Raw genomic sequence first — 24,754 nt, 5'->3', positions numbered from 1 at the left:
GTCAGCACCTGACCGTTTGTAAGATGACCTACGCACAACACTTGAGCACAGACAGATCAATATTACCTCTGGGATGGATCAGTATTACCTCTGAGAGCCCTGCACAGCCCACCTGAGGAGGGAGGGAGACCATGATGCAGCTCCCACGTGCCTGGTGAGGTTTCTAATGTGTTTGAATTCAAAGGGACATTGCTGGACAGGAAAAATAATCACTTGGGTTTACATTTTCAAACCTTCATCCTTGTAAATATTCAGAACTCAACTGGACTGGGCACAGGGCAACTTGATGTAAGTTGTCTCTGCTTTGAGGTGACAGAACCAGGGCCCTCAGATGTCCCTTCCAACCCAATTTATTCTGTGATTCCATGAAAATTAAGGGGGGGGGGAAATGTCTCGTCTGTAGGTGATGGATGTTCAATATTCTCTCTGTGAGTAAGTTCTCTAAAGCCTTAAGTTCGGCTCCAGTTCAGCCAGGGAAATATAATCTGAGCTATTCAGCTTCCTCGGGACACAGCAGAAAAGTTTTGTGACACTTGAAAACTGTAATCTAGGAGAAATAGCACTCGTAAGGCTTACTTGAACTTGAAAGTCCGTTTGTTGTGTTTCATTAATAAAAAATTCATAATACAATTTAATTGGAGCTCTGTTTTAACAGTCTGGTTATGTAAAGCCCCGTTTAACATGAAACATCCCTAAAAGTTGTAACTTTAATAAAACTTGTGCTGCCAGGCAGAAAAGGGATTATATTAATATCCTTAAAGTACATTTCTTTCAGAGCTAGTTTGGCCAAAATGTGTCTTAACTTCAGATACAGAATACTGGGCCACAGAATCATGTTGTGTTAAGTTGTCCTAAGTCACTTTGGGGGTTTTAAACTCTCACCCTAAATCCATATTTTACTTCGTGCAATTGACACTGCTATTTTAAAATGTCATTATTTATGTCCAAGTGAAATAGGATGATAGGGTAATATTTACCTCTGACAATTTTTTTTTTTAATTTTAATTCATTTTTCCTAGCATTTCTGTTGCTTGAAATTGAATCTATTTGTCACTGTACTGCTGCATGGCAGAGCAACCTGGGAAATGAGCTCTGAACAGAAAGCAGATCTGCCAAGAATTTGCAAAGTGTCTGATGAATCTGGGGCATTTCGGGTCCCTTGACGGAGGCACATACCATTCTTTGCTGCTTCAAAAGCTTTTAGCCTTTGTTTCTGGTGGTGCAGTGTTGTTCAATATGGGATGATCCGACTATTTTCTTTTTGAAGTATTCTACTTCAGCGAACAGCTCCATATTAATGGGCTGGATGAAAAATTCCAAAAAGTTATTAAACACAATACGAGGGCGTCTGCCTCAGGAGGTTTGGATCTCCAGTTGCTGGAGGCGGGGAGGGAAGGCTGGGGACTGCTCCTCTGGGCTTTGCTTAATCTGGGCCTCTTCCCTGGGCAGCTGCTGCTTGTGGTGCTGGGGGCCTTCATGCAAGCTGCGGGCATGTTGCATGTGGAGATGGCCATGACCCACCAAGGTTTTGGTGCTCCCACAAGTGACAGAAACAGGATGTCTCTGGTTAAAGGTCTCTCGCAGAAGCGGGGTTTCCTTACCCCTTGCCAAAACCCACTTATGTTTTTTTTTTTTTTTTTGCAAGGCATGCAGCAACGACCTGCTTTGTGAATATGCAGAAATGTATTTGTTTACCACCACCCCCCTCCCTGTTTTTATTAATTATCTGAGCCGTAGGGCTGGTTAGTTATTTTCTGTTGCAAGCTTTTCTGTCTTACCAGGGAATCCGTACGTAATTACCTCTAGCCATGCAAGCATAATAAGGAAGAGGATAACAATGCCATAAGTTTAAAAACACTCTTGGGGTCAAAAGTTCTTCTGGAAACACTGGGAGAGAATTTCAGAGAAAGCATTAACATTGAAAAGGAACAGGAAGCATAACTCAACAATTAAATGTGTGCAGAGCGCGGGGAGGGACCCTCATTACTAAGAAGACTTGAGTGTTCATTCCCATTAGGGCACCGCAGTCTCGAAAGAGGCTGCTGAGACATGACTCACCCCTCGAACAGGACTGCATGGCTGGAGAAGCGAGAAACAGCTTTTGCCACCAGAAATCCCCTTTTGCACTGAAATGTTTTGACTGGGGTGGATGAAGATGAAGAAGAGCCTGGTGTGAGGCTCTGTTGTGGCCATCCTTGTCCTTGGGAAGGGCTCAGTAGCTCCTCGTGGTGAGGGCTGGAAACATTTGCAATGCCTGCCTTGTGCCAAATCTGTGGCATTTTGAAGAGGAGTGAGTGAGAGTGGGGTACAGCCTTGTCCAGCATGTCCAGGGGTCTGCGCCCGTGCGGTGCCCTTCAGAACAGCTGAATAGATGCTCTGGGTCCTGTGGTGACTCCAGAGGGCTGGTGAAATGGAAGCTTTTTGAGTAAATGTAGATGGGAATTTGGGCAGGAGAAAATGACAAAATGTTTTGAGACCAACTCTTTGTTTGCCTAATGTGGTTGTTGCTCTTGTGTGTAAGCAGTTGTGTTGCTTCCAGAAGTCGTATCACATTAAAATAAGTGACTGCAGTTCATCTTATTGCCACGGTGGTGTTCAATAACCCTGATGGGCTGATGGTGGTGGCACAGGCAAGGGCTCGGTGAAGATGTGGGCTTGAGTTTTGTGAGCCCAGGGAGGAAGAAGAGTGGTGGAAGGCCCATGGCGGCAGTGTTATTGAATTACTGTTTTGTACAGGTTCTGAAATTAATCCACAATGCAGATGTTAATGTGAATACATTCTTCACGGACTTCCTTGGTTCCAGCTCTTATGGGCTTCTTTTTTAGTCTTCGTGTTAAAGGCAAGCCCAGAGAAAGCTGTTTTACCCAGAGGACAGTGCTCTGAAGGGTCCCCTGCAGACTTGATGCAGGCTATTTCATACAAAATATGAAACATCTACTGATGGTTGGGCTGGTGGAAGATAGCCTTTTTGACTTGACCATAAATATCAGTGTAGACAATATCCGGAGTTGTAGTTTTTGCTCTTCCATGTGACATGTTTGAAAGCCAAGTCAGCAGCATAATAGAAACGCAAGTTTATCTACAGTAGAGGTTCTACTTGCTCTTTGTTTTTGTGAATGAGGGTTTTTCCCATAAAGCAACAGATACAGTGCAGCCTGTCTCTTCTTTGGCTGTTTGGATAACTGCCCAGTTTTGAAGAAGATGAACTGCCTTTAACAAGCTAAAAATAACCCCCTCATGGCACTGGGACAAGAGAGATGCTGTCACAGCCACGCAGTTCACATACATTAACAGAAAGACGATAAAGGCTCTAGGATTTGAGAATTAGCGTGAATGTTGTGTCATTGCATCAGCAGTCTGTTTATCTGAAAATTATTGAGCACATACATGGTCCAGTCTTGTCTGGGTTCTGTTAAAACGTATTCTGGATGTGCTGTGCCTGAATAAATGCAGCCTGTGTAACATATGAGGCTTCAGATCCTCGATTCAGGTATGAAAGACGCTTAATGCTTATGTATTCCGTATCCTCTCATGTACTTAGGATGATATAAACTGTGGTTTTAGAGCTGAAATCCAAAGCTCTCCACCAGCTGTGTCATGGGAATGCTCTCTGCAGCTGTGGGTTGACTTTGGTATTAGGGAGGTCTTGCTTCATTCTCAGGAGAGTTATTTATTTTGAGGATTGTTTATTGCTTGCTTTGTCCCTCACTGTGAGTAAAAAGGTTGTCATTAAAAAAAAAAAAAAAAAAGCAGCAGCTTGTTGTTTGCCATGATGTATAGTCTCTGGATTTGTGCTAAGCCACGAGCTGAGCATTTATTAAAGAAAATAACAGAGGAGCAGGACTGGTGTTCACACAGCTTGAGTTCCATGTTTGTCTCCTCTGTTTACAAGGACCAATCTTCTGGGACCTCTGTGCAGCACTTGGAGACATCTCGTGGGCAAGGAATATACTGCATGCAAACATGTCATCCTTTTTGATGTTGGGGGGGAAAAAAGGGATAAAGCGTAAAAAAGAAAACAGCAGTGATCCATTTGCGCACCATCTCAGAAATGTATGAATTTGATTTCCTTCAGCTTAGAAGATGTTTATAGTGAAAATCATAATATATTGCAGCAGAACAGTAATCTGATCCAAAAAGGATTAGGAATGATTTAACTGGGAGCATCTTACTATTTTCAAGGCATGTGTTGCCTGTGATATCTGTTTCTTGGGGAACTTAGCTGCCTTAGCCATTTCCTGCATTTCTTTCTATCTAAAAGGATATTTTGAAAGTTTTGTCTCTTCAGAACTTGAGTGCTAATTTTAACAGCTGTTTGGAAACCTGAAAATGGAGTCTCCTTTACTTAACAGCAGCCCTGGCCATAAATACAACATTGCACCAGGGAGTCTTTGGAGCCAGCGTGGTTGGGATCCATTTATATCGAGAACCCGTGGCCTGCCAGCATCCTCTGGGCTGTGGTCAGCGTGTTGGTCTCCTGGTATCAAACTCATTGAAGTAGGTTTGGGGCATCTCGAACAAAATAAATAGAGCACTCTGGGAGATAACAGCAGCTCAGCTCTTCCATAGTGTGTTTCTCTTCTATTTGCTGAGGGTGTGCAGGCAGGTATTGCTGCTGGCTCTGTGTCGGTAAGTGCCAGCTTGTGTTTCACGTGCAAGGTTGTGTGTGACATCTTCATAGGCTTGGTAAAGAGCGATAAAAATAACCATTGGGGTTTTGTACTTACTGAAGCTGACAGTAATGCCCTTTCTAGCAACTACTGCATTATAGCAAAGGCTTTGGCTGGCTTTTGAATGCAGGGATTTGTTAGAGTGATAGACCAGGCATTCTTAGAGACCACTTTAAAGGCTTTTGTTCTGTTTATTTAGCATTTCCACCTATTCAGAAAATAGGGCAGCTCCAGTTCTTGAATCTTTATCAGACTTCCTGATCTCCTTGCAGCACATGAAGCGGGAGGTTTCCAACTCTTGTTTTATAATTAGGTAATGGAGTCCTCGATTCCTGTCCCCTTCCCTCAGGCAGGAGGAAGCCCTGGCTGTGCCCAGTGTACCCACACGGGTCCTTCCCAGAAGCGCTGCTGGGGATGGCAGCTGCTGCTTTGTTGCACCGGTGGAGCAAAACGTAGCCTGAGGATGGGGCTGTGGGGTCTTGCTGGTGGAGCCTGCCTCGGCAAATACACAGGGTGAGAAAGCAGGGCACCATGTTTTTCTGAGATGTAAGGCTCTAAATAGCGGTGATATGGAGGTGATGTTCCTCCTCTTGTCCTCCATCCCTGGCTGTGTTGGATCTCTGGGTTCATGCCATGCAGGAGCAGACCAGCAATGCCCTTTGAAAGAAGGGACCACTCTAGCCTGCTCCAGAAGCAATTAATTCTGTATTTAGTTTGTCCTGGTGAGCCTCTTTACTGAGGCAAGCATGCTTCTTCCTCTGCCATTGGGCACCTGCCAAGGTGCTGAGTTTTGGGAGGCTGCCCCTGGGTGATGCAGCCCTGAACACAGTTTGTCCCAATCCTTCCAGCAGACGGGAAGCTTTGTGCACGCCGTGGAATCAGAGCAGTAAGCAACGGGAAACTCGGTGCTGGCTGAGATGAGAAAATCTGTGTCCTCTGCATTGTTCGCAGTGCTAATTCCAGTAAATTATAGTGCTGCACTTTGTAATTTATCTGAGAGATGGATTCAATTAAATTGAAAAAGAGCTAATTTAAAAGTGAAGATATTTTTCTTTCCATGCAAGGTGAAGGGGCCTGTGGAGCTCTCTGCCCACCAGACGACACATTTAAGGCTTAAAGCACGCTGTGCCCCACAAAGTGGTGAATAATTGCACAAATAACTGGAACATATAGAAATGTAACACATCTTCAAAGAAAATCTCACAAACTTTTTGGAAAGGTTAGAGCCTTTGGGGAATCTGCTAGTCTTGAGGGACTATCAGGACTTTCTGCAGGGGCCAGGTGAAGGCCGGTTCACAGCGGGCATTTTGCAGCTTTCTGTGCTGGTGCTGGCTGCTTTTGGATGGAGGCAGTTCCACCTCCTCTGCCTTCATCCTGCTGGCTGCCCTATGGACAGGAGCGTTGGGGTGCTTCATGATGAAATAAGTTTGGGGTTGTGGTGCTGAAGAAAAATCTGCCTTGGCTGCGTCAGGACCAAATGGGGAGTTATGCCCTGCGGAGCTGCTGTGTGCAGTGGCGCAGCCGCTCCTCTAACGCGGTGCTGTTTTGCTGTCTTAAAGCAGTGGGCTAGAGTTGGTCTGACCCTTTGCCAGCAAAGGTATGGCTGAATTTGGCATGCTGCATATGGCCAGAGTCTAATTCTCGCCGTTTCGCTTGCTAACAGTCGCGTTGAACTCGTCTGTCTTTGGCTCTGCCCCGGGGGTCGGATGGACTCGCTGGTGGGGAAGCTAGCAGCTGAGGAGCTCAGCAGCAGCAAAGCAGTTTGCTTATTAAGTTGTATCATCCCATGTGTCCTGCCTTGTTTTTGTAAATCAGCGATGATTGTCAAGCTGTTTGCGGTTAAACAATGCAGACTCTTATAATCCTGCTCCTCATCTTGCCTAATTAAGGGCCTGGTCGTGCTGGAGTTTTGCCCGAGCAAGGGCTCTGGGGGCAGTTGTTCATCCTGGTTTAGTGCCAGGACCGTGTGTTCGTGATAGCACTGTTTTCTTTGAAATCAATTGAGATGTCACCATCGCTTGATCCCGGAGTTACTTAATGAACTGGCAGAATGGGCTCTATTTTTAGATCTCCCTCAAATCTGTTCAAACAACCACGTGTGTTAAAGCTCCCCTTGTCCTCAGCGCCGAGACGGCAATCGGGCAGGATTTATGGGTTTAGCTTAATAAGAGGCGTGCAGAACTGAAATAGTAAGCTCTGTTTCCTTGAAAGCAAGGAAAATTAAAATGGCATGGTCACAATCCTGGCGGCCGCCTTGAGACAGAAAAGTGATATGTTCACGTGTGGCCAGGGGGATAAGGTGGAGCTGGGGTTTTCTTGTCGGAGTTACAACAGAGCCAAAGATTACAGGCACACAACTGCTGGGAGTTCTCACAAGCTTTGTGGAATGGATTTCTGAGTGTTTTCTGAGCAGGGTAAAACTCTTGGTGGTTTATTAGACAACCTCAACAACTTAAAGAGTATTTACCTCATTGTGAATGCTAGAATGTCTTCCCCTAAATGTTTACGATCCATGTCAGAAAAGTATTTCTGCTAAAATAAGAAATAAACAGAGGCATAGGTAATTTAGATGTTTCAGACTTATTGTAGTCTGAAGCCAAGTTGGATAAAACTCAATTTCAGGAAGCCAAGGAGATTGTCTTGAGGATTTTCCCGGTGTTGGTGTCCACATGTGCGTGTCTGCGCGCAGACCCTACGTGCAGCGTGGGTGTTTGCAGGCTCACAGCCTCTGGGACTGCACGGGGTTGGGGTGTTTGAGGTGGCAGCAACTGTCTGCTGTCCTTCCTCTCACCACACTAGATGGAAACTTGTGGAGTTGCAGAATGCAAATAGTCAAAACAAAAGCAGAAAGCCTCAAACTAAGTAAAACCCTGTGTGGTAGGAACACAGAATGTACCAATGGGTCACTGCTGAGAGCTGGCGCAGGACAGAAATGGGCTGCAGCAGTGATGAATTCAGAGACAAATTGTAGTGATGAATTCAAAGCAAATGCTTTCTTCCTTTCTACATATGAGGCATTCTCATTATAAAAGGGTATTTTCATTACTATGGTAAATTGCAGCATAACTTTATGTGAATCATGAAGTCCTGGCTCACTTCTAAATGGTCCTGCTGTATTTTGGGTGTGTTCTCAAGGGAATCATATGGAGAGGTTCTGATACCCCAGCTGTGGTCTAGGCACTGACGATTTAGGTCTTTTGGATTTTATTTACTTATTTATTTTTACATGTTTTCTGGAATGAATCCCTCACCAGGATGGCCAAATTATAAGCACCAGTTATATGAATGCAGTTATTTTCTTCAGGTAAATCCTGTTATGTGAAGCTCATGAGTTGCAAAGCATTTGATACCAGAAGCAGACTCTGAGGCTGTTGTTGTAATGCCTTGAAAAATCAACAAGAACTGGCTGGGATGTGCAAGTTAAGTGTAGCTGTTAATGTTGAAGGGAGAGGAATAAAAAGCCAAAGTCCAATAGCAGTTTCCACTTCAGCTTTATCTGCCAATTGTATCCTTTCCTGAAGTTGTTACCCTTTGAATGGTAATCACAAGGTCTAGACTCTGCAAAAGACAAGCTTTGTGGGTTTTTCGGTTTTGAGAGAAGAGGGATGGAGTAATGGGAGGGAGGGTCTGAGGAAAATCATGCCGTTATTAAGCTTTAATAGTGGAAGTAGAAATTATTTCAACCGTATGAGTGTTTGGTGATTTGAAGGGATTTTTTTTTTTAAACTGACTTGCAGCAGTTAATATAGCACATTGAAAATATAACATGACCGATAAGTGGTTGTATTGGAAAACTTTCCATCCTTGCCATGAGCTGTCTAAAATTGTACAGTGGGTAATGGGGTGAAAATGTGGAGGAATTGGTGTGTGCCAAGGATCGCTGTGCAGCAGCACCACTGGGAAAAACTTGATTACTGCAGCTCGATAAAGGAAGCCACTAGTGGAGAAAGGAGCCACTGGGGGTTCCATGATATGTGGACTGAGTAAATTTTAGCTGAGCAATCCAAAGCTGCTGCGTGCTTGGCTGTGCAGTCCTCATAACCTGTTAAATCAGCTTTTTATCCATTACGTGTTGGCATTCAGCTGTGGTCACTAGCAAGAAAACAATGCTTTTTTAAACTGGCTGTCTCTGTAAACATTTGATGTCTCTGGAAGCTTGCTGAGCTGAATAAATTGCAATAAAAGCTATCATAAAATGTTAAAGTGCATGGTGGAAGCACCTGAATGAGCTGGTGTGGGTGCTGGAGGTGCAGTGGAGGCATTGGTGTGGTGCCCTGCAGAGGATGCCCAGTCACACCAAGCTCTAGGCATATCCATCTGTAAAAATATCCCATAATGTCCAAAGGCATTACTGAAAATTATTCATGGAAACATGTGTTGGCTTAATACAATGACATCTTTGTGAAAAATTAAGGTGATATGCAGTGGAATTTTCTATCCCTTAATAACAACTAGAGGAATTCCGTCAGCTTCACTGGTTCACAACTATATCAGATTTTTTTAATTTTTAATTTTTTAGGTGATGGAAACTGAGAAGTCTCAAGATCCAGCTTCTGCAGAAGTGTCCAAAGGAAACAACCAGAGTTCGACTCTGGGAAGTGGCATACTGAAATACAGAAGTCGATCCCAAGGTAAATCTGGGTTGATAAAAGATAGCGGTAGTAAAGTTTTTCTGATGAGTATTTCTTTTAGCTCTCTAAAAGTGAGGTAGGTTTTCTTTTCTTTGGACATTGCATTGGTTTAATTTGGAAGGAAAACTCCAGCTGTAAGACATCTGCATTCAGCCTCCTGAGTTGAACTATAGTATTGACAGAAAGATGAAGCAAAACTTTGGAAACTTCTTTTTGTGTAGTTTCTTTTCCCTTCTCATTTTTTCTTAATCATCTGCATTCCCTATTTCAGGATGCTTTAACTTAATGGGCTGTAATGAGGGAGGTCTTTCAACATACCATCACCAACATACCCGTTATAGCAAATACTCTCACCCTTGTCTACTGCGCTGTGCCCAAGTCTTAGCAGTAACCTGTGAGCAGAGCTCAACAAAATTCTCATCCCTAATACACTCTGAGGGTCCCTCCCTCAGATGTTCACCTCAATTTCCATTTACTCAGGTGTTTTTAGCATCCTCCATGCAGCTGCCCTGCCTGCAGTCCCTGTGGCTGTGTGCTGGTGGCTCACTGGATCCAGCCACGAGCATCCTCTTTCCTGGTTCCCATCCTATGATGCAGCATGAGAAGGGAAGCTGTGTTCAGAGATGGGGGAAAAAAAAAAAACAAAAACAACACAGAAATACAACTTCTCCTAGAAGAAGAGAGGGGGAGGTTATGGGAAAGGGTTAGTTTTCGGTACCTGGAGGGCTGGGAGTGCAAGAAGTGCCAAGATGCTGGGACATGCCAAGGTAGCCTTCCTGGATGTGTGTAGCAACATCATTCTGCAAACCCACAGAAAGGGAGCTTTAAAACTAGCGGTAATTTCACACCCCAAAGCAGGGAGTGGGTTTAAATGGCACTCTGAGAGGCGGGTGCAAATCCTGCCTATGGATACGGTGGTAAAATTCCTTTAATGCTGGGTGAAAACAAGCAGCTGTCCCTGTCTGTGTGCTTGCTCCCTCCCTAGTGTTGGTGCTTACACAGCATCCTAGACAGGAGGAGGTGGCAGAGAACAGATTTGGGGCTTATCTGGGCAAATGTGCAATGGATCTCCCTCAGCACATGGCTTGTAAGCCCTGCGTCCAATATAAGGACAGGGTAGTGAAGCAGAGCTTACCCTTCCTGTGGCAGCTCCAGCTTGCATTGGTTTAAAGTAATCTCAAAACTTAGGCAAAACCCAACTTGTGTGAATTTTGCCTGTTTTGGGATTCATCTGTAAAATAGGGGTTAATTGCGCTTTCCTGCATGGTGGGGGAATTACAGGGATAAAAGTGCAGGAAATGCTGGGACTGGATCCTGTGGGGAACTCAGAGAAAATGAGAATTGGAGGAGCCCTGGTGCAGGGAGCAGGGCACTCTGCGGCTGACTGCAGGGTATCCTGCAGGATGAGTCATTGTGTTTCTAATGTGAACTCTGCACTCTTCTCCTCTTGAAAATAACTAGGATCACAGACAGAAGGAAAGGAAACAGCATTTATTTGGCACTTTTTTCCTTTCTTCCTTTCCAGAAAAATTTCCCTCAAAGTGACATGACACCTCCAGAAATGAATACGGCCACGGTGTCAGGTCTTTTAATTTTAAATAAATGAAGCTTGAGAGCTTACTGCACTGGCAAGTGCTATTGGGTGAGAACAGCTGAATTTCTTTTCTGTCCCTCAGCTACTGGCTCAATTATCTGCTTTTCCTTACTACCAGGAGTGACAGTGCTGAGGAGTTCAGCATCACTGAAATATCATGCAAAAGCTGTGACAGCAGAAAAGTTTTCAGTTGAGGATGATCAAACCTAGCTTGTAAGTGCTCTGTTGGGTACAGTGAAGCAATGTTTTTAGGCATCGTTAGTCTGGGGCTTGCAGGAGGTGATTATTGTGTGCTGCCAAGATGATGAAGCGGCTCTGAGTTGTTTGAGATACCTTTCTGTGGTTTTTCCTAGGTGCCGGATCCCGCTTAGAGTCTGTGGGGGAAGACGATGAGCTGATGGTGGAAAATGGTGAATCGAGCTATGAGATAGCAGTGAAATACTCTCGGGGCGGGAGAAAGCACTCTCTGCCGCAGCAGCTGGAGTCAGCAGGAGCCAGGCAGGTGGGTGCAAACCTGGGTATGAGCACTGCATGTCCCTCAGACTGCGCCATGCCAAACTGGGATGCGTTGGCCACCTATGGCGAACTTCTTTCCTCTGAGGATGGTGAAGAGGGGTGCTGTGTTCAGGCCCTAAAGATGATACCGTGAGCTCTAGAGATCTGAGCACTTAAAAACCCATCTCTTTATTTAAATGACTTGATGATGTAGGCATTTTTTAGTTGTTTTTAGCAGATAAGGACTTTAGTATATCATGAAGCTCTCCTTGATCTTTTTAATTAAATTGTGACTGGTATATTACAAAATGATGCTACTCTGTGAAATGTGGGAAAATTACGGCAGGGTTCAATCTGACTGTAACAAGCTAGGATTTCATCCCTTGAGTACTCATCTGAATGTATCTGTTAAGATTCCCCCCCGCTGTCTCCTCCCCGACACAATTTTCCCGGTATGACATCCCAGTGCCTGTGCCAAGCAATCAGAGTGACTGACTTCCCTTGTTTGCTGCTGTTTACTAGGACTACCACATCGTGAAGAAATCCACCCGTTCCTTCAGTGCCGCCCAGGTGGAATCTCCATGGAGACTGACCCAGCCGTCCATCATCTCCAACATTGTCCTGATGAAAGGGCAAGGCAAGGTGAGCATTTCTACATGTCTGGTTTCTCACGTGTAGCAAGAGATGGCATTTTAAAGGTATCTCCAACCCCCAGGGCTTCCAGCAGTTGGGTGAGACTGGTTTTTGCTCTCAAAGGTAGCACAATAACAATAAACAAATCCCATTTTCAAATGTAAATGCCAAAGTTACACCTGTGAAATGCAGGGCAAACAATGTTCCTGTCACACACTTGACATGGGGTGGCTTTCATTCTGATATGGTGCGTCTGGTCATTACTGAGATATCAAATATTAATAATGGATCTATAAATATGTATGTATATGCAAAGTTGGGGCAGCTACAGAAGAGTACCTGTTTGCATGCATATTTATGGACAAGCATATTTTATCTCTGTGGAGCCTGGATACATTTAAAAAATCACTGTAAATTAAGCGTTAAACCCAAAGATAGGTTCCTGGTTGATTGTTTATCTGAGAGCACTTCATTCTCTGGGTCACAGAGTCCTCTTTTCACTCCCCAGTAACGTGTTAGCACAATTCCTAGATACCAGCTGAATGCTAAGGGAATAAAAAGGTATTAAACTCAGTGTGTATTGTTTTCCCTAACCTAGACCATGCTAGTGTTGGAGCTCTCACTTAAATATGCTAAAAATATGCATTTTTTTTCTGAAATACTGTTTAAATTCATCAGATGGATGTGTTTTGGACTAAAAAGCCTTGTTTTGACTTTCAAGCTCAAGTACAAAACAAATCCTTTGTTGTGCTTCAAGTTTAACAAAGAATTGGAAACAGTGACTTCTCTGGTTAGATTGACTTACAGTTGTTGTAAGTCTCCCTGTTTTGGGAGCTTCAGATCTTTAAAGAGATTTTCCCAAGCATGTATTTGTGATTTTGTTTTTTTTACCTCTTTCTTTTTTGACCCCATTTTTTTCATAAGAACTAGCTTATCTCCCTGTGTGATAAGCCACCCTCACCTGCCTTTCTGCAGCTAACTCCAAGGTGTTACAAAGCCGTTGAGAGCAAGCAAACTGTAGTCATTGTGAACCACCTCAAATAATTGCTGTTTCAGGTGCTTTGCACCCGCTTTTAGAGCAATTGTTTGTGTTAGAATAAGCAGTGCATATGATTTGTATAGTAGCATTTGCTTTTTATCTTTGTGTGGATGTGGCACTTAAGAAGTATTTCCATAGAGTCACTGTGTTGATGGCTTGGAGCCAAGTGCGTGACCTTGATTTTTCATCTGTAGGTAGATCTGTGTGAGTTTTTCTTCTGATGGGGAATTACAGCACTTCAAGATGGTGGGCACCCCTGTACCTTGCAGCTGTATTGCTCCCGATCAGCCCCATGCAGACATGGGGAGAGCTGCTGTGTCTGTTCAGGGAGTGCCAGGAGACTCATGCTTCCTGCAGGTTGCTTTGCAGTTGGCAGTTGCACAGTAAACCTTCACTTGAATTATTTTGTGTTTCAAGGTGGAGATAGGATGCTTCCTTTTGGGAAATCAGTAGCATCTTATCAAATTACTAGAAGCTCGTAACAATAGTAGCATACTTTATATTCATGGAGTAAAATGAAAGAGCTGTGTGCTGTATGGGGTTGCAAACATGGGGTTAGTGCCTGCTCCAACAGCATCCCTCAGCTGGACAGCACTGTCCATGGCGCTGCCCTGGCTTCAGAGCACTGAATAACAAGGTTCACACTTCCCCTGTCCACCTGGTCGGTGACTTTTCTCTTTAGTGTGTAACCACTAGAGCAGTGACAAGAGGAGAAATACCAGGGTATGGATCAAGGAAGTGCTTTGGCTGGGAAATAGCTCGGCAGAAGGGGGAGAGGTTTGTTCTGCTGTGCTCATCCGTTCTCTGATCAGCTTCACAAGGCGGTCCCGCAGCCAGCCAGGGCAGCACGGGGGCAAGAGCTAACAGATGGAGCCCTGGGGAATGTATTGATCTAGATTTATTTAAATACACTGTGGTACATGTCTCCAGAATAATTAAAAATGTACATGTGCGTGACAGCCCCCCCATGCCAGCCCCCTTTGAGCTACATTCCTGACATTACAGCACTGACCTCATGTCATGCTCTTAAGCTTTATTTTCCTGAGGAAAAGCAGGATCTGTGACAGTGCAGAAAACTACAGTTAATCTTGGATATAGATCTCAGGGGTGGGAATCTACTGTCTGTCAATTTAAGAGCAATGTGTTACAGTTTTTAAAGTTGGAATAGGATAACATAAAGCTTTTGATCCAGTGTTTAAAAAAGATCTTGAAATAGCATTTTTTTCTTTTTTGCTACTTTTTCGGGCTGAGAAGTGTGTTGCTGTTAGAATGAATGTAAATCAGGAGATGCAAGCAGAGAGTAAGACCGCAGTGTGATTCATCAGAATCTATTAGGTCTTCATATCTCCTTTGTCTGTACGTTACTGGCAGTCTTTCTCTGACAGGTGATGGTAGACTAAGGTGCCAGCTGTGCAACTTCTCCTTTTTCTGCAGGGTCTTGGATTCAGCATTGTGGGAGGTCAGGATTCTGCTCGTGGACGCATGGGGATTTTTGTGAAGACCATATTCCCAAATGGAGCGGCAGCTGCTGATGGAAGGCTTAAAGAAGGTACAGTAGAGAGAACCCAACTGTATATAAAGGACCAGAATGGGATACTCTTTCAGTCCAGCAGAAAAATTCAAGTATAGCTTTCTTTAGGCACCTGGCCATCAGCAAGAGGCTGTGGAGGTTGTAACACACCCTGTTTGTCCATCCTGGGGAAAATCTATCACAAAAGTTAACTTGATTATGTTGTGTTTTGAGAAGGGAAAACTATAGCATGAAGATATTTTTTCCTTCAGTGAACCTTATTTGCCCAAGCCTTAATCCCTAATTCCTCAAATACAAAGGGTCATCGATAGCAATGAAGCGTATCTATCCAGCCAACATCTGGCTTAAAGATGCTGGTCTGAGAAGGGGTTATACAGAGTGGTGTGCCTGGGAATCTTTTTTGGGCCCCTGTGTTTTATGAGCCTCTTGGTATGATTTTGATGTGAATCAACAAGTAAAAGTCATCACCAGAAAAAGGAAAGAGGAAAGGTGGGATTGGCAGTAGGATCACCCAGCTCGTTCGAGAAGCAGATATATCCTGGTTTTATTACTACTTTTCCAGTCTCAATCTATGAGCTGGATATGTAGCCTGTTCCATGCATGTTTGGACCCTGGTCTGAGTCCTCCCATGCCAGACAAACACTTAGGCAGTTAAAAGTAGAAAGCGACCACAAGTTTAGAGTGTTGGTCTATAACTCCTCTGTTAAAGGATGGGTAGTTTCTCTTCCACAGAAAGCTGTTCCTGTGCTACTTCTATCCTTCTCATATCATCACTTCCATCTTTACATCTCATCACACTTGTATTTGAGGCTGCTTTTGGTGCCAGCTCTCAAACTCACTGCCAGAGGGAAGCTCGCGCCCCTGCAGCATGGGTTGTGAACTCACCATGGGAAGCCAATAAGTAGCAGCTGTCCAATAAACCCAGCAAGCCTTCGCAGGATATTCAGAGCTCACAAACTACTTTTTAATTTATTTTTATTTTTATTTTATATTTTACTGGGGCTAAAAAAAGAGAGAAGGGGTAGACATGGCTGATGACATCACCTCATCTAATTTTGCACAGATGGAAGTAAAATTGCAGAAAGTGGATCTGGTTCCTGCTCATTTTGCCCTCCTTTTACTAAAATGAAAGAGGTTCAACACAGCTGGGTATAAGTAGTAAGATCCAAATCTGGAAGCTTGTAATAAGCAGGTAGAAGTATCATGGGAAGTGTTCATTGGGGTGAGAAGGGCATTTGCTATTGCAGTGTGTGTGAGCTACTTGCTTCTCCCTCCACAGGTGCTTGGTAAGAGGAACACGTTTGCTTTCTGCACGTGTATGCAAGGCCATTTTTTTCTGAACAGGCTTTGGAGTAACGTGCTGTAGTCTTTCACTTAGATTCTCATTTCTTTTATTGATGCTCACAAAAGAAGGGGAATTTTATAGTCTCGTTGGACTTAATGTTACGAGCATCTATTTTCAGACTTCAGTAAAAATCTATGACGATTTCGGTTTGTTAGTATGAGAATGCCAAGTTAAGGATTTCTACTGAAGAGCATTCTTTACTCTACAAATTCATCATTATTAACTTCTAAAGGCATTAAGACAAGTGAAAATAAACTGAGAGTAGTAGAAAGCTTTTTACTGAGCAGCTAATTGGAATCCAAATAGTAGCGGGTTGCCTTATGTATAAGCAGGTTTTTTTTACATCTCTATAGTCTGTGTATTGCTGACATTTTTTTTTTTGTATCTGATTACCAGGGGATGAAATCCTAGAAGTTAATGGAGAGTCTCTACAAGGGCTGACCCATCAAGAGGCCATTCAGAGGTTTAAGGTAGCACGGATGTAGCATGAGAGAGGTTCACGCTTCTCTTCATTCAATGACCTTTAGCACCTTCTTTTGCTAGCCACAGTTTAATATATATATATATATATATATAGGTTTACTGGCAGATGTTGGCTTTTCATGTCACCTTACTGGCTTCTCTGGTGTCTGTCTAGCAACTCAAGAAAGGTGTGGTGACCCTGACCGTGCGCACACGCCTGCGCAGCCCAAGCCTCACACCCTGCGCGACTCCCACCTTGCTGAGCCGCTCCAGCTCCCCCAGCTCCAGTGCCAGCGGTGGCACGCCGGTCCCCGGCCCCGACGAGATGGATGGTTCCTCCTCCAGCCGCAAAGGCCCCGGCCCAAAGGACAGGATCGTCATGGATGTGACTCTCAATAAAGGTGAGGGTCTGTTGGAGTGAGCTGGAAGAACAGATTAGGTGGCTGAGAGATACCAGGCAAAATGTGAATTAGCCTCTCAGCAGCCCAAATATCTGTGCCCTTCTTGTAAAGGGCAGCCCTGAATAGGGCAAATCCCTGCAGAGTGCTCAGAATTGCCCAGATGAGCTGCTTGGACTCCTGCATGAGGGTTGGTCTCATTATCAATGATTGCACTGGTCTCATTATCAGTAATTGCACAAGGGACAGTTAGTGCATATGCTCTTTGTGGTGGGACAAGCATGCCTGCTTTAAAGGCTTGGGGAATGTTTTTAAAGGTTGGATTAAAAGTTTGGAGAGAGCTGATGTGCAGTAATTCCTCCTTCACGAATGCAGTAACCTGAAGGAAAGCAGAGGGGAATGTGGTTGGGGAAATCACTGAATCAGAGAGAACTTCTCACCTTTCTTCATGCCTCTTTGCTGACGGATGCCATGCAGGTATTTAACAAAAGAGGGCAGTGCCGTTAGCAGTGTCTTCTGTGCTCCCATTTTTTGAAATAATTGTAAGTGAGAATTGTAAGTGTATCTCCCAGTCCTTTGTGCCTCAGACCAGATCAGCCCTTGTGCAACATTTCCAGTCGTAGGCAGTTCCCAAAGCACACTGAAAATTTGCCAGGAGCAGAGCTAGTCCTTTCAAAGGTGGATCTCAGAAAACAGGCAGGATCAGATATTTTCAGTCCTGATTTCCACTCTTGGTTTTGGCTTCCTGGCTGGCTGTACCTAAGGCCAACCCTGAAACAATACGTGAGTCTTGGTCTCCAGATGGGATGTGGGAACACAAACACTTGTGTGTCCTGTGCGAGTACAATGTGCGGGGAATAACAACACTTCTCTTTGTACTTCTTGTTTCTCACAGAGCCAGGGGTTGGACTTGGCATCGGTGCCTGTTGTCTTACTCTGGAAAACAGTTCTCCAGGGATATACATTCACAGCCTGGCCCCAGGATCAGTTGCTAAAATGGATGGCAGATTAAGGTTAGTTAAAGCAAAAACGTGATGGAGTGGTTTTACAGTAACATTGACTGAGAATTCCTTTTCACCTATTGGTTGGTGTAGCATGGAGGGGATTTATACTTAAGTGTTCACCAAGAAGTAACCATTTAAAGATGCTCCAAAGTTGTATTTAATACTCAAGAAACGGTATTCTTTGTGTTAGAAGCAATATGGTCATTAAAATTTGTTTTGGGGTTTTAAAAAATTCTCTATATAGAAAACCAAGCCTGATAGCACCCTTTGAGAAAGGGGAGCAGCAAGAAGTGCAGCCTTATGTCTTTTTATCAGAGTATCCACCAGAGACCCCAGATTGACCAGGCATGTGCAGAGTTCTGTTAGAAGCTACGTCACCTGAAACTCTCTTAAGAGGGGCTGGGGGTAGATGTTCTATCTTTCTGTGTTGCTTCATAAATGATGTTGGGTGCTGGGAGCGTCATTCGGGAGGGGAGGCTGTTGTTAAGGCATGCTGGGACCACATAGTCTATGCTGAATTTGTGGCTTGAACGCTGCTGTAGAGGACTTACATGATAGCCTTGCTTTTGTGGTGGGCAGAGTGCTTTCTGTTTACTTGCTCACCAGGAAAACTGTGATAGAGCAATTTGGCTTCTGGAATAAGGGATTAAGATAATTTGGTGGTTACATTCCTGCAAACCCGTGGGTTGGAGGTGGGGGGAGAGAATGAAAAAAAATAACCTTAAAAGTTCCAACCATACAGAAATGCCTATGGGAAACAGTTCTTTAATGCCAACTTGCTTTCTTGTAAGCCTCTTTGGAAAAAATTGCAGTTCTGGTTGTGTCTGCATGTAACAGCTGCATCATTTATTAGGTTTAAATGATTGATTATATCCAGGCATGCTTCCCAGTTTTCTAGCTTGCTTCTTTGAGACATTGCTCCTGTTGTCCCATCAGTGGTTTATGGCTCCATAAGCCAAAAGTTACAGGATGGTTTTGATTTCGGAAAACCACGTTAATCAGATACTGACTTTACGATACTAGAAAGGTTTTCAACTCAGTCCCTCTGTGTCTGAGCTCCCCCTCCCAATTATGTTTGTGTAAGCGATTTCTTTTTATTAGTTTCTAATAGGTGTTTCAACCTAAAAGGTAGGCAAAGCAGCAACACAATTAACTGTCAGGTCATCCTTTTATTTCATGAGCCTTCACCAGAGAACAGGCTACTGAAGGCTGCCATGTGCAATTGCTATTTTGCTTTTGGCATGTGGTCTCACAGTGTTAGCTCACTTCCATTGTCACAAGTAACCCAACATAAATCAGCAGTAGTGGATTGTTTAAGTGTCTATTTAAAGCAAATGTTTCAGTAATTACGGGGAATGCTTTAATGATATCCCTAGTTGATGATCTTTTCTTTGAACAGTTCCAGATGTCTGAGCACTACAAGCAAAAGTTATGAAACTGGAAAAACAAACCTAAACAATCTATGCTTTCCTCTTTTTTTTTTTTAATGGGTTCGGTACGTTAATTTGAAACAAATATATGCTTATCTTGCTCAATGTATTCCTGGAGTCATTTCATAAATTTTTATCTAAATCATGAATTTCTTATCAGTGTTGCTGTTAAGTAATTCAATATGATGGGAAGGAACTGCCCATCTGAATCTAATTTTTCCTCTTCAGTGCCCAACAAGTATCTGAATGCAGAAAGAGAATTGAAATTTGCTTTCGCTGTAGTCCAAATGCAGCCAATTTTCTCTGTTGATTTAATAGGGTTTGTAGCACTGACGGTAAGTACAGAAGGGATCGCTGGACCTCCCTTGCAAAGTCAACAGGACTTAAAGCATTCACGTCACTGAGAGCAAGAGCAAGACTGGCTTCTTTGCAAATCAGATCTTTTCCAGATACAAGTATCTTTGGAAAAGTTTGGCCACAAGTCAAAAGCACAAATTTTTTTGTAAAAGGCAGATGCGATTAACTGGCTGTATATCTCTCTGCAGTCGGGGTGATCAGATCCTGGAGGCAGATTCGGTCAGCCTGCGTCACGCGGCGTTAAGCGAAGCCTACGCCATTCTGAGCGAATGTGGTCCAGGTCCGGTTAGCCTTATCATTAGTCGTCATCCTAACCCTAAGGTGAGGAGAAAATGTCGTAGCGTATCTGTTCTGTTTTCGTCTGGTACTGTAATCTGAGCCTTGCTACCGGGAAGGTGGCAAATGAGGAGTATCGTATTTTTCTCTCTATGGCATGTATTGTGCGAGAAGTCAGGATAAAGGACATGATGCCTTCCAGTTTTGTAAGTTGTCACAAACTCTCCTTGCTGCTTTTCTCTTCATCACCCACTGATCAAAGGTAGTTCTCCTGGAACAGCTTGGGTGAAGTGCTTCCATCTTTCTTCATAGTTAGAACAACTGGCAACGCAAATATGGCACAAATCATCTTCCTCCTTAAGGTTATTTTGCAGTTTTTCTGTGAGTGGAATATAATTTAGGGCCCGGAATATAAATATCAACAGATTGAATTGATCAACTAGAGTAGAGTAATAGGAATACAGTTTTTAAAAAAGTAAAGTCTGTCCAAAGATCAAAGTTTTCCTTCAGGAATTAAAAAATGAGAATCTGGAATGTACTGCTACTGTGAAACCTGTGCAAGGGAGGTTTGAAAATAAGCCTGTGTTTACAAAGTGAGTGATTGTTTTAAATCAGTTTTAAAAAATTGATGATAGAAGATAAAGCCCTTTTAACCAAGCTGTAGGGAATAACGACTTCTTTTATTTCAATATTTCAAAGAATTTCGTGAGTGTACAAAACCTTCCTGTTTAAACAGGACTGAAGCTGTAAAAATATTTGCGTTAGGGGGTCCAGCGAGCTCTGACTTTTGAACTCGTAACTACAAATAGAGGCGTTAATAAATCCATATCTAGGAGAACTCAGATTTCTTATTTTATAATTGTGTATTTTCTGCTAAATGAAATATACAAACAATAGACAAATAGGGTCCGACTGCCCAGAGTTTATTATCGTTGCTGTGAGGCCATGTGATGCTAGAAAGAAAGAGGCTGTGGTTCTGCTAGTTAAAGGTAAGCACGAGAGGGGTAAGAATTGGGTTTATAGCCTAAGATAACAGTATTTCTAGAGAGTCTGTATGCTGTGCTGAACCAGCATGATGGTTCCATTTGATTGCATTATTAAGGTATATAGACTTCTCAGAGTCTATAAGTAGCATGAAATAAGAACTCCATGGAGTGGAGCCTGCCCTTCTCTTCCGTCCTTCATCTCACTGCAGTGGTGGCTTGAAAGCCGATGAGTGACCTAACCAGGTATTTGCTGAGATGAACTGAGTTAAGCTAATTGCTTGCCATTACTCAGTAACAGAGGGAAACTATTAAGTGGATCCTATTACAGTTTTCCATAAGTGATATTTAAAATGACAACAAATCCTTTGCCAAGAATTGCTAAGTAAAGTTAAAAGTTGAACTGGAGGGACCCTAAAGCATTTCCACTGCAGGCAATACTGAATCCACAGTCCCTTATAGTTGGTTCTCTGAAGGAGTATTCCATATGGGGAGCCATATTTATCCTATATTGCTGATGCCTTTTTTTCTGACAGCACTGGGGAATCTAAAGAAGTTTTTGCGTGTTGGTGCTTTGTTGGTGGTTTTTAAATTAATTTATTTTTTCTTAGTAATACCCCAACCTGAAAATAGTAGTTAAGAACTAGTTCGTCACTCTCTGCAGAAGCAGTTTGATTTGCCTGAGGTGTGGAGGATGCTAAAGAATCAAAATGGGCAGAGCTTGCAGAAGTGTGGATTTCTGGTTAGCTTTAAACAAGTACTGCAGTCTGCTCAGCACCTAGTTTTGCTCTGGGGACATCCTGTACCTAATGATTTGTGTAAAGGTCCTGAGCACACTGTCAGAGTTTGGTCCATGTCCTGTAGGGACTCCCTGTGCCCCAGGAGCCCAAAGGCTTTTGGTTTGCTATAAGGTCATGCCACAAGCTGAAAACAGATGTATTTCTACAAAGGCTCATGTTGTTTTAGACATTTTTATGCTTAATCTCTGATTTTATGACACAAAAGGTCCACAGTACATTTTGTTGCTGAATGTGTTCACTTCAGTGTTTTCATGTACTTCCAAGAGAAACACCACAACATTTTATTTCTTCTTGTTATTCTGAGTGAATGTGGCATTTAAACTATGTTTAAACTGCTGAGTTTGCTTAGGAATCTTTCAAATCTTGTTGGTTCAGAAGGATTCAAGTTTCTGGTCTCTCTTTATGCTGAATTTTAATTCATGTAAAGCAGTGAGTACAGAAATTACTTCTGACAGAGTTAACTCACTTTCTCTTTTTAAATATATACTCCTGTAGACTAGTTTTTCCTGTTCTGAAATTATATGGAGTTTGCCAGTTATAAGAATTAAGTGCATGGCAATAATTCAGGAGAAAATTAGCAAATATTGTAAAGCAGTATTTATTCTAAAGCCAGGAGAACACTAATTATCAATTACTGATTTAGTTTTTTTCTTTAAAAAAAAAAAAAGGTAAATTAAAATTAAAATGACAGCTAATGTCTTGGAAAGTCTGGTATTCTTCCGGTACGTTAAGAGCAGAATATCTTCTGTTGCTGACGTATGCTTGTACAAAGCAGTCTTTGTCTATTTTGAAGTAATATTTTCTCAATAAATCAATATACAGTATTTAATTGAGTTACAATTGTGCTGTAATGGCATAATTTGACTTCTTTAAGTCTGGTGCAGTTTTGTTTGCATAGCATGGCACTTCAACATTATTTTCATGAATTTAGCTGACATCTGCCTCCTGGTTTCTGCGAGGTGGTGGGACAGAGGGAGTCTGAGTCAGGGGACGAAGGCTTAGGAGCTCTCAACTATGTATAATTTACAGTGGCTTTAATATAACATATCAGAAATGAGTCATGCATTTGTAGTAATAAATGGTCAGACTTCCATATTCATTTCTTGTACCCAGTTTGATCTCCCTCTTTCACTTGACTTTAGGTTTCTGAGCAGGAGATGGATGAAGCAATTGCACGCACTACTCACCGAGAGAGCAAGGACACAAGTTCCTCTCATGTCACAGGTGGCAGCATGTTTTCTCCTAAATATTTGTCCTTTTCCAGATGTGGGAAGGTTTAGGGACGTGCTCTAGGGTTCCCCAACATCAGCAATCTTTTGAGGGCTCTCAAAACATCTGACAAGTTTGGGGAATGCAATCACTCTGTCCAAGGAAAAAATTTTGGCAAAAAATTTTCTGTTTCAGATGAATCAACTATCTAGATGAATTCAGATGAATCTAAATGATTCAGATGAATCAGCTATCTAAACCGAGCTTGCTTTGGGCTTTACTAGGCTGCCATGATCTTAAAGTAGGGGTGCCAAGAGGTGTTTGCCCTACCCCTGTAGGGAAAGGGCAGGAAGAATCAACTCCATCTGGGTACGCTTACCCATGTGGATAGCAAAAAAAACGACAAAAACAAAGATGTATCAGTGTAAGAGTTTGAAAAAGTCCAGATATTGTGTACTGCACTATATGTTTTAATTTGATTTTAATCTTTGGGATCATGTCAAAAAGTATTCTCTGGTATTTTGTGTGTTTGCTTTTTATTTTTGAACTCCAGATTTAGCACTTACTAAAATCTTACCAGTGAAAGCAAACTCTTGGCAATGGCAAAGTGACCAGTAAGGTGATTTTTAAACAGAAATGTTAGATTTGTAATTATCCTTATATCTGTGTCAGCTAAGATTTTTTTTTTGCAGTAGACCTTGCCAGTGGCTGCTAATTTGTCTTCTGTGGTTGCACCTAGTCAGCAGTGTGCTCCAGCAGGCGAGGGGGGCTGTCTCCTGCTCATCTTATGTTCGTAGCTCAGTCCTGGGCCTGGCTGGAGTAATGTGTTTCTGTGATAATGTTTCACCTGATCTGAGGGAGAGCTTGGGAAATGTTAAATAAATCTCACTTTATGAAGGCAATTCAGATAACAAGTGGGATTAAGCGCAGCCCCTGGATCAGATGGTGAATGAGGGGCTTGTTTGGATATATGGACTACAACTTCAATTTTTTTGGCAACTAACTAAACTGCGTTCAACAGGAGCTATACAAAAAAGCCCATCTCCTGGTGTGAAGGCCAAACAAGGAGAGACCTCATCTCCCCTCAGCTGGACGATGAAACGCTTCCTGGAGCCAGCAAGCCGGGTAAAAGGATTAGATGCAACACAAACAGTCTGCTTCAAATGAAGCTTTTACCGAGGCTCTCACTTGATCAGGGAGTTCAAAACCAAACCTCTGTGCTCCTTCCCTGTTGCATGGTCTCTGTAAAAGTGTTTGTTTCTTATGCCGCATGTTCAAATCATGACACTGGAACTGTGAGCTCCTGTTTGTGTGCATGGCCATAGCCTTTGGGAGCAATGTGCAGAGCACGGCAGAGAAAGCTGTGGGTTCCTACCTCCTGCCACCTCAAAGGCACCCCTGCTCTGCAGGAAGCTCCTGCTGACACAGAAATGAGTTAGCAGGAGAGACCTGAGCCCATGGGCAGAAGGCTGAGTACTTGGTCTCTCTCTGTAGCTATTGCAGTGGAAAAGTCTTTTTTTTTTTCCTGGGAAAGCCATAGAAGCCATACAGTCTGTGCCCAGAAGTATAAACCCTGCCCTTCTCTCAGTGCATAAGGTATATGAAGGGAAGTACAGAAGTGAGTGGTTTCATCCTTTGTTTGTGTGTTGAACCACATCTGCAAAGGAGTGGAATTTGGAATTTATTTTTTTATTATGCAGGCCAAAAACACATTGACAGGCTGCATTTCAGCCATCAAAGTTTGACAGTTTGGTCCTCAATATACTGTCAGTTCCCATATTTTTAAAATTGGCCTTAAACTTCCTTTGTTGAGAAGGGTGATGTGAGTGGAAATTGTGGTGCTTACATGCAGGAAGGGCTTTAAGCATTGTCGGTGACTGGTCACCAGCCTCACTT

General features: G+C 43.0%; 2 protein-coding genes across 11 annotated transcripts in view; one reads left to right on the top strand and one right to left on the bottom strand.

The window, feature by feature from the left end:
* Window positions 1-24,754, bottom strand: part of SUB1 (SUB1 regulator of transcription) — a 376,115-nt gene that overhangs the window by 325,624 nt on the left and 25,737 nt on the right. The gene's annotated exons all lie outside the window — the stretch shown is intronic.
* PDZD2 (PDZ domain containing 2) overlaps window positions 1-24,754 on the top strand; it is a 197,673-nt gene that overhangs the window by 148,488 nt on the left and 24,431 nt on the right. For all 10 annotated transcript variants that reach the window (XM_066988321.1, XM_066988319.1, XM_066988315.1 and 7 more), the window contains 10 exons: window positions 9,191-9,302; window positions 11,250-11,398; window positions 11,914-12,033; window positions 14,498-14,612; window positions 16,336-16,409; window positions 16,577-16,802; window positions 17,695-17,812; window positions 19,779-19,911; window positions 22,792-22,873; window positions 23,880-23,983. In XM_066988321.1, the coding sequence (XP_066844422.1) occupies window positions 9,191-9,302; window positions 11,250-11,398; window positions 11,914-12,033; window positions 14,498-14,612; window positions 16,336-16,409; window positions 16,577-16,802; window positions 17,695-17,812; window positions 19,779-19,911; window positions 22,792-22,873; window positions 23,880-23,983 (1,233 nt within the window). The remainder of the gene's footprint in view (window positions 1-9,190; window positions 9,303-11,249; window positions 11,399-11,913; window positions 12,034-14,497; window positions 14,613-16,335; window positions 16,410-16,576; window positions 16,803-17,694; window positions 17,813-19,778; window positions 19,912-22,791; window positions 22,874-23,879; window positions 23,984-24,754) is intronic.

The sequence above is a fragment of the Anser cygnoides genome, chromosome Z (assembly GCF_040182565.1).
Source record: "Anser cygnoides isolate HZ-2024a breed goose chromosome Z, Taihu_goose_T2T_genome, whole genome shotgun sequence".
Classification (NCBI taxonomy): domain Eukaryota; kingdom Metazoa; phylum Chordata; class Aves; order Anseriformes; family Anatidae; genus Anser; species Anser cygnoides.
This window is presented reverse-complemented; position numbering and strand designations above follow the sequence as displayed.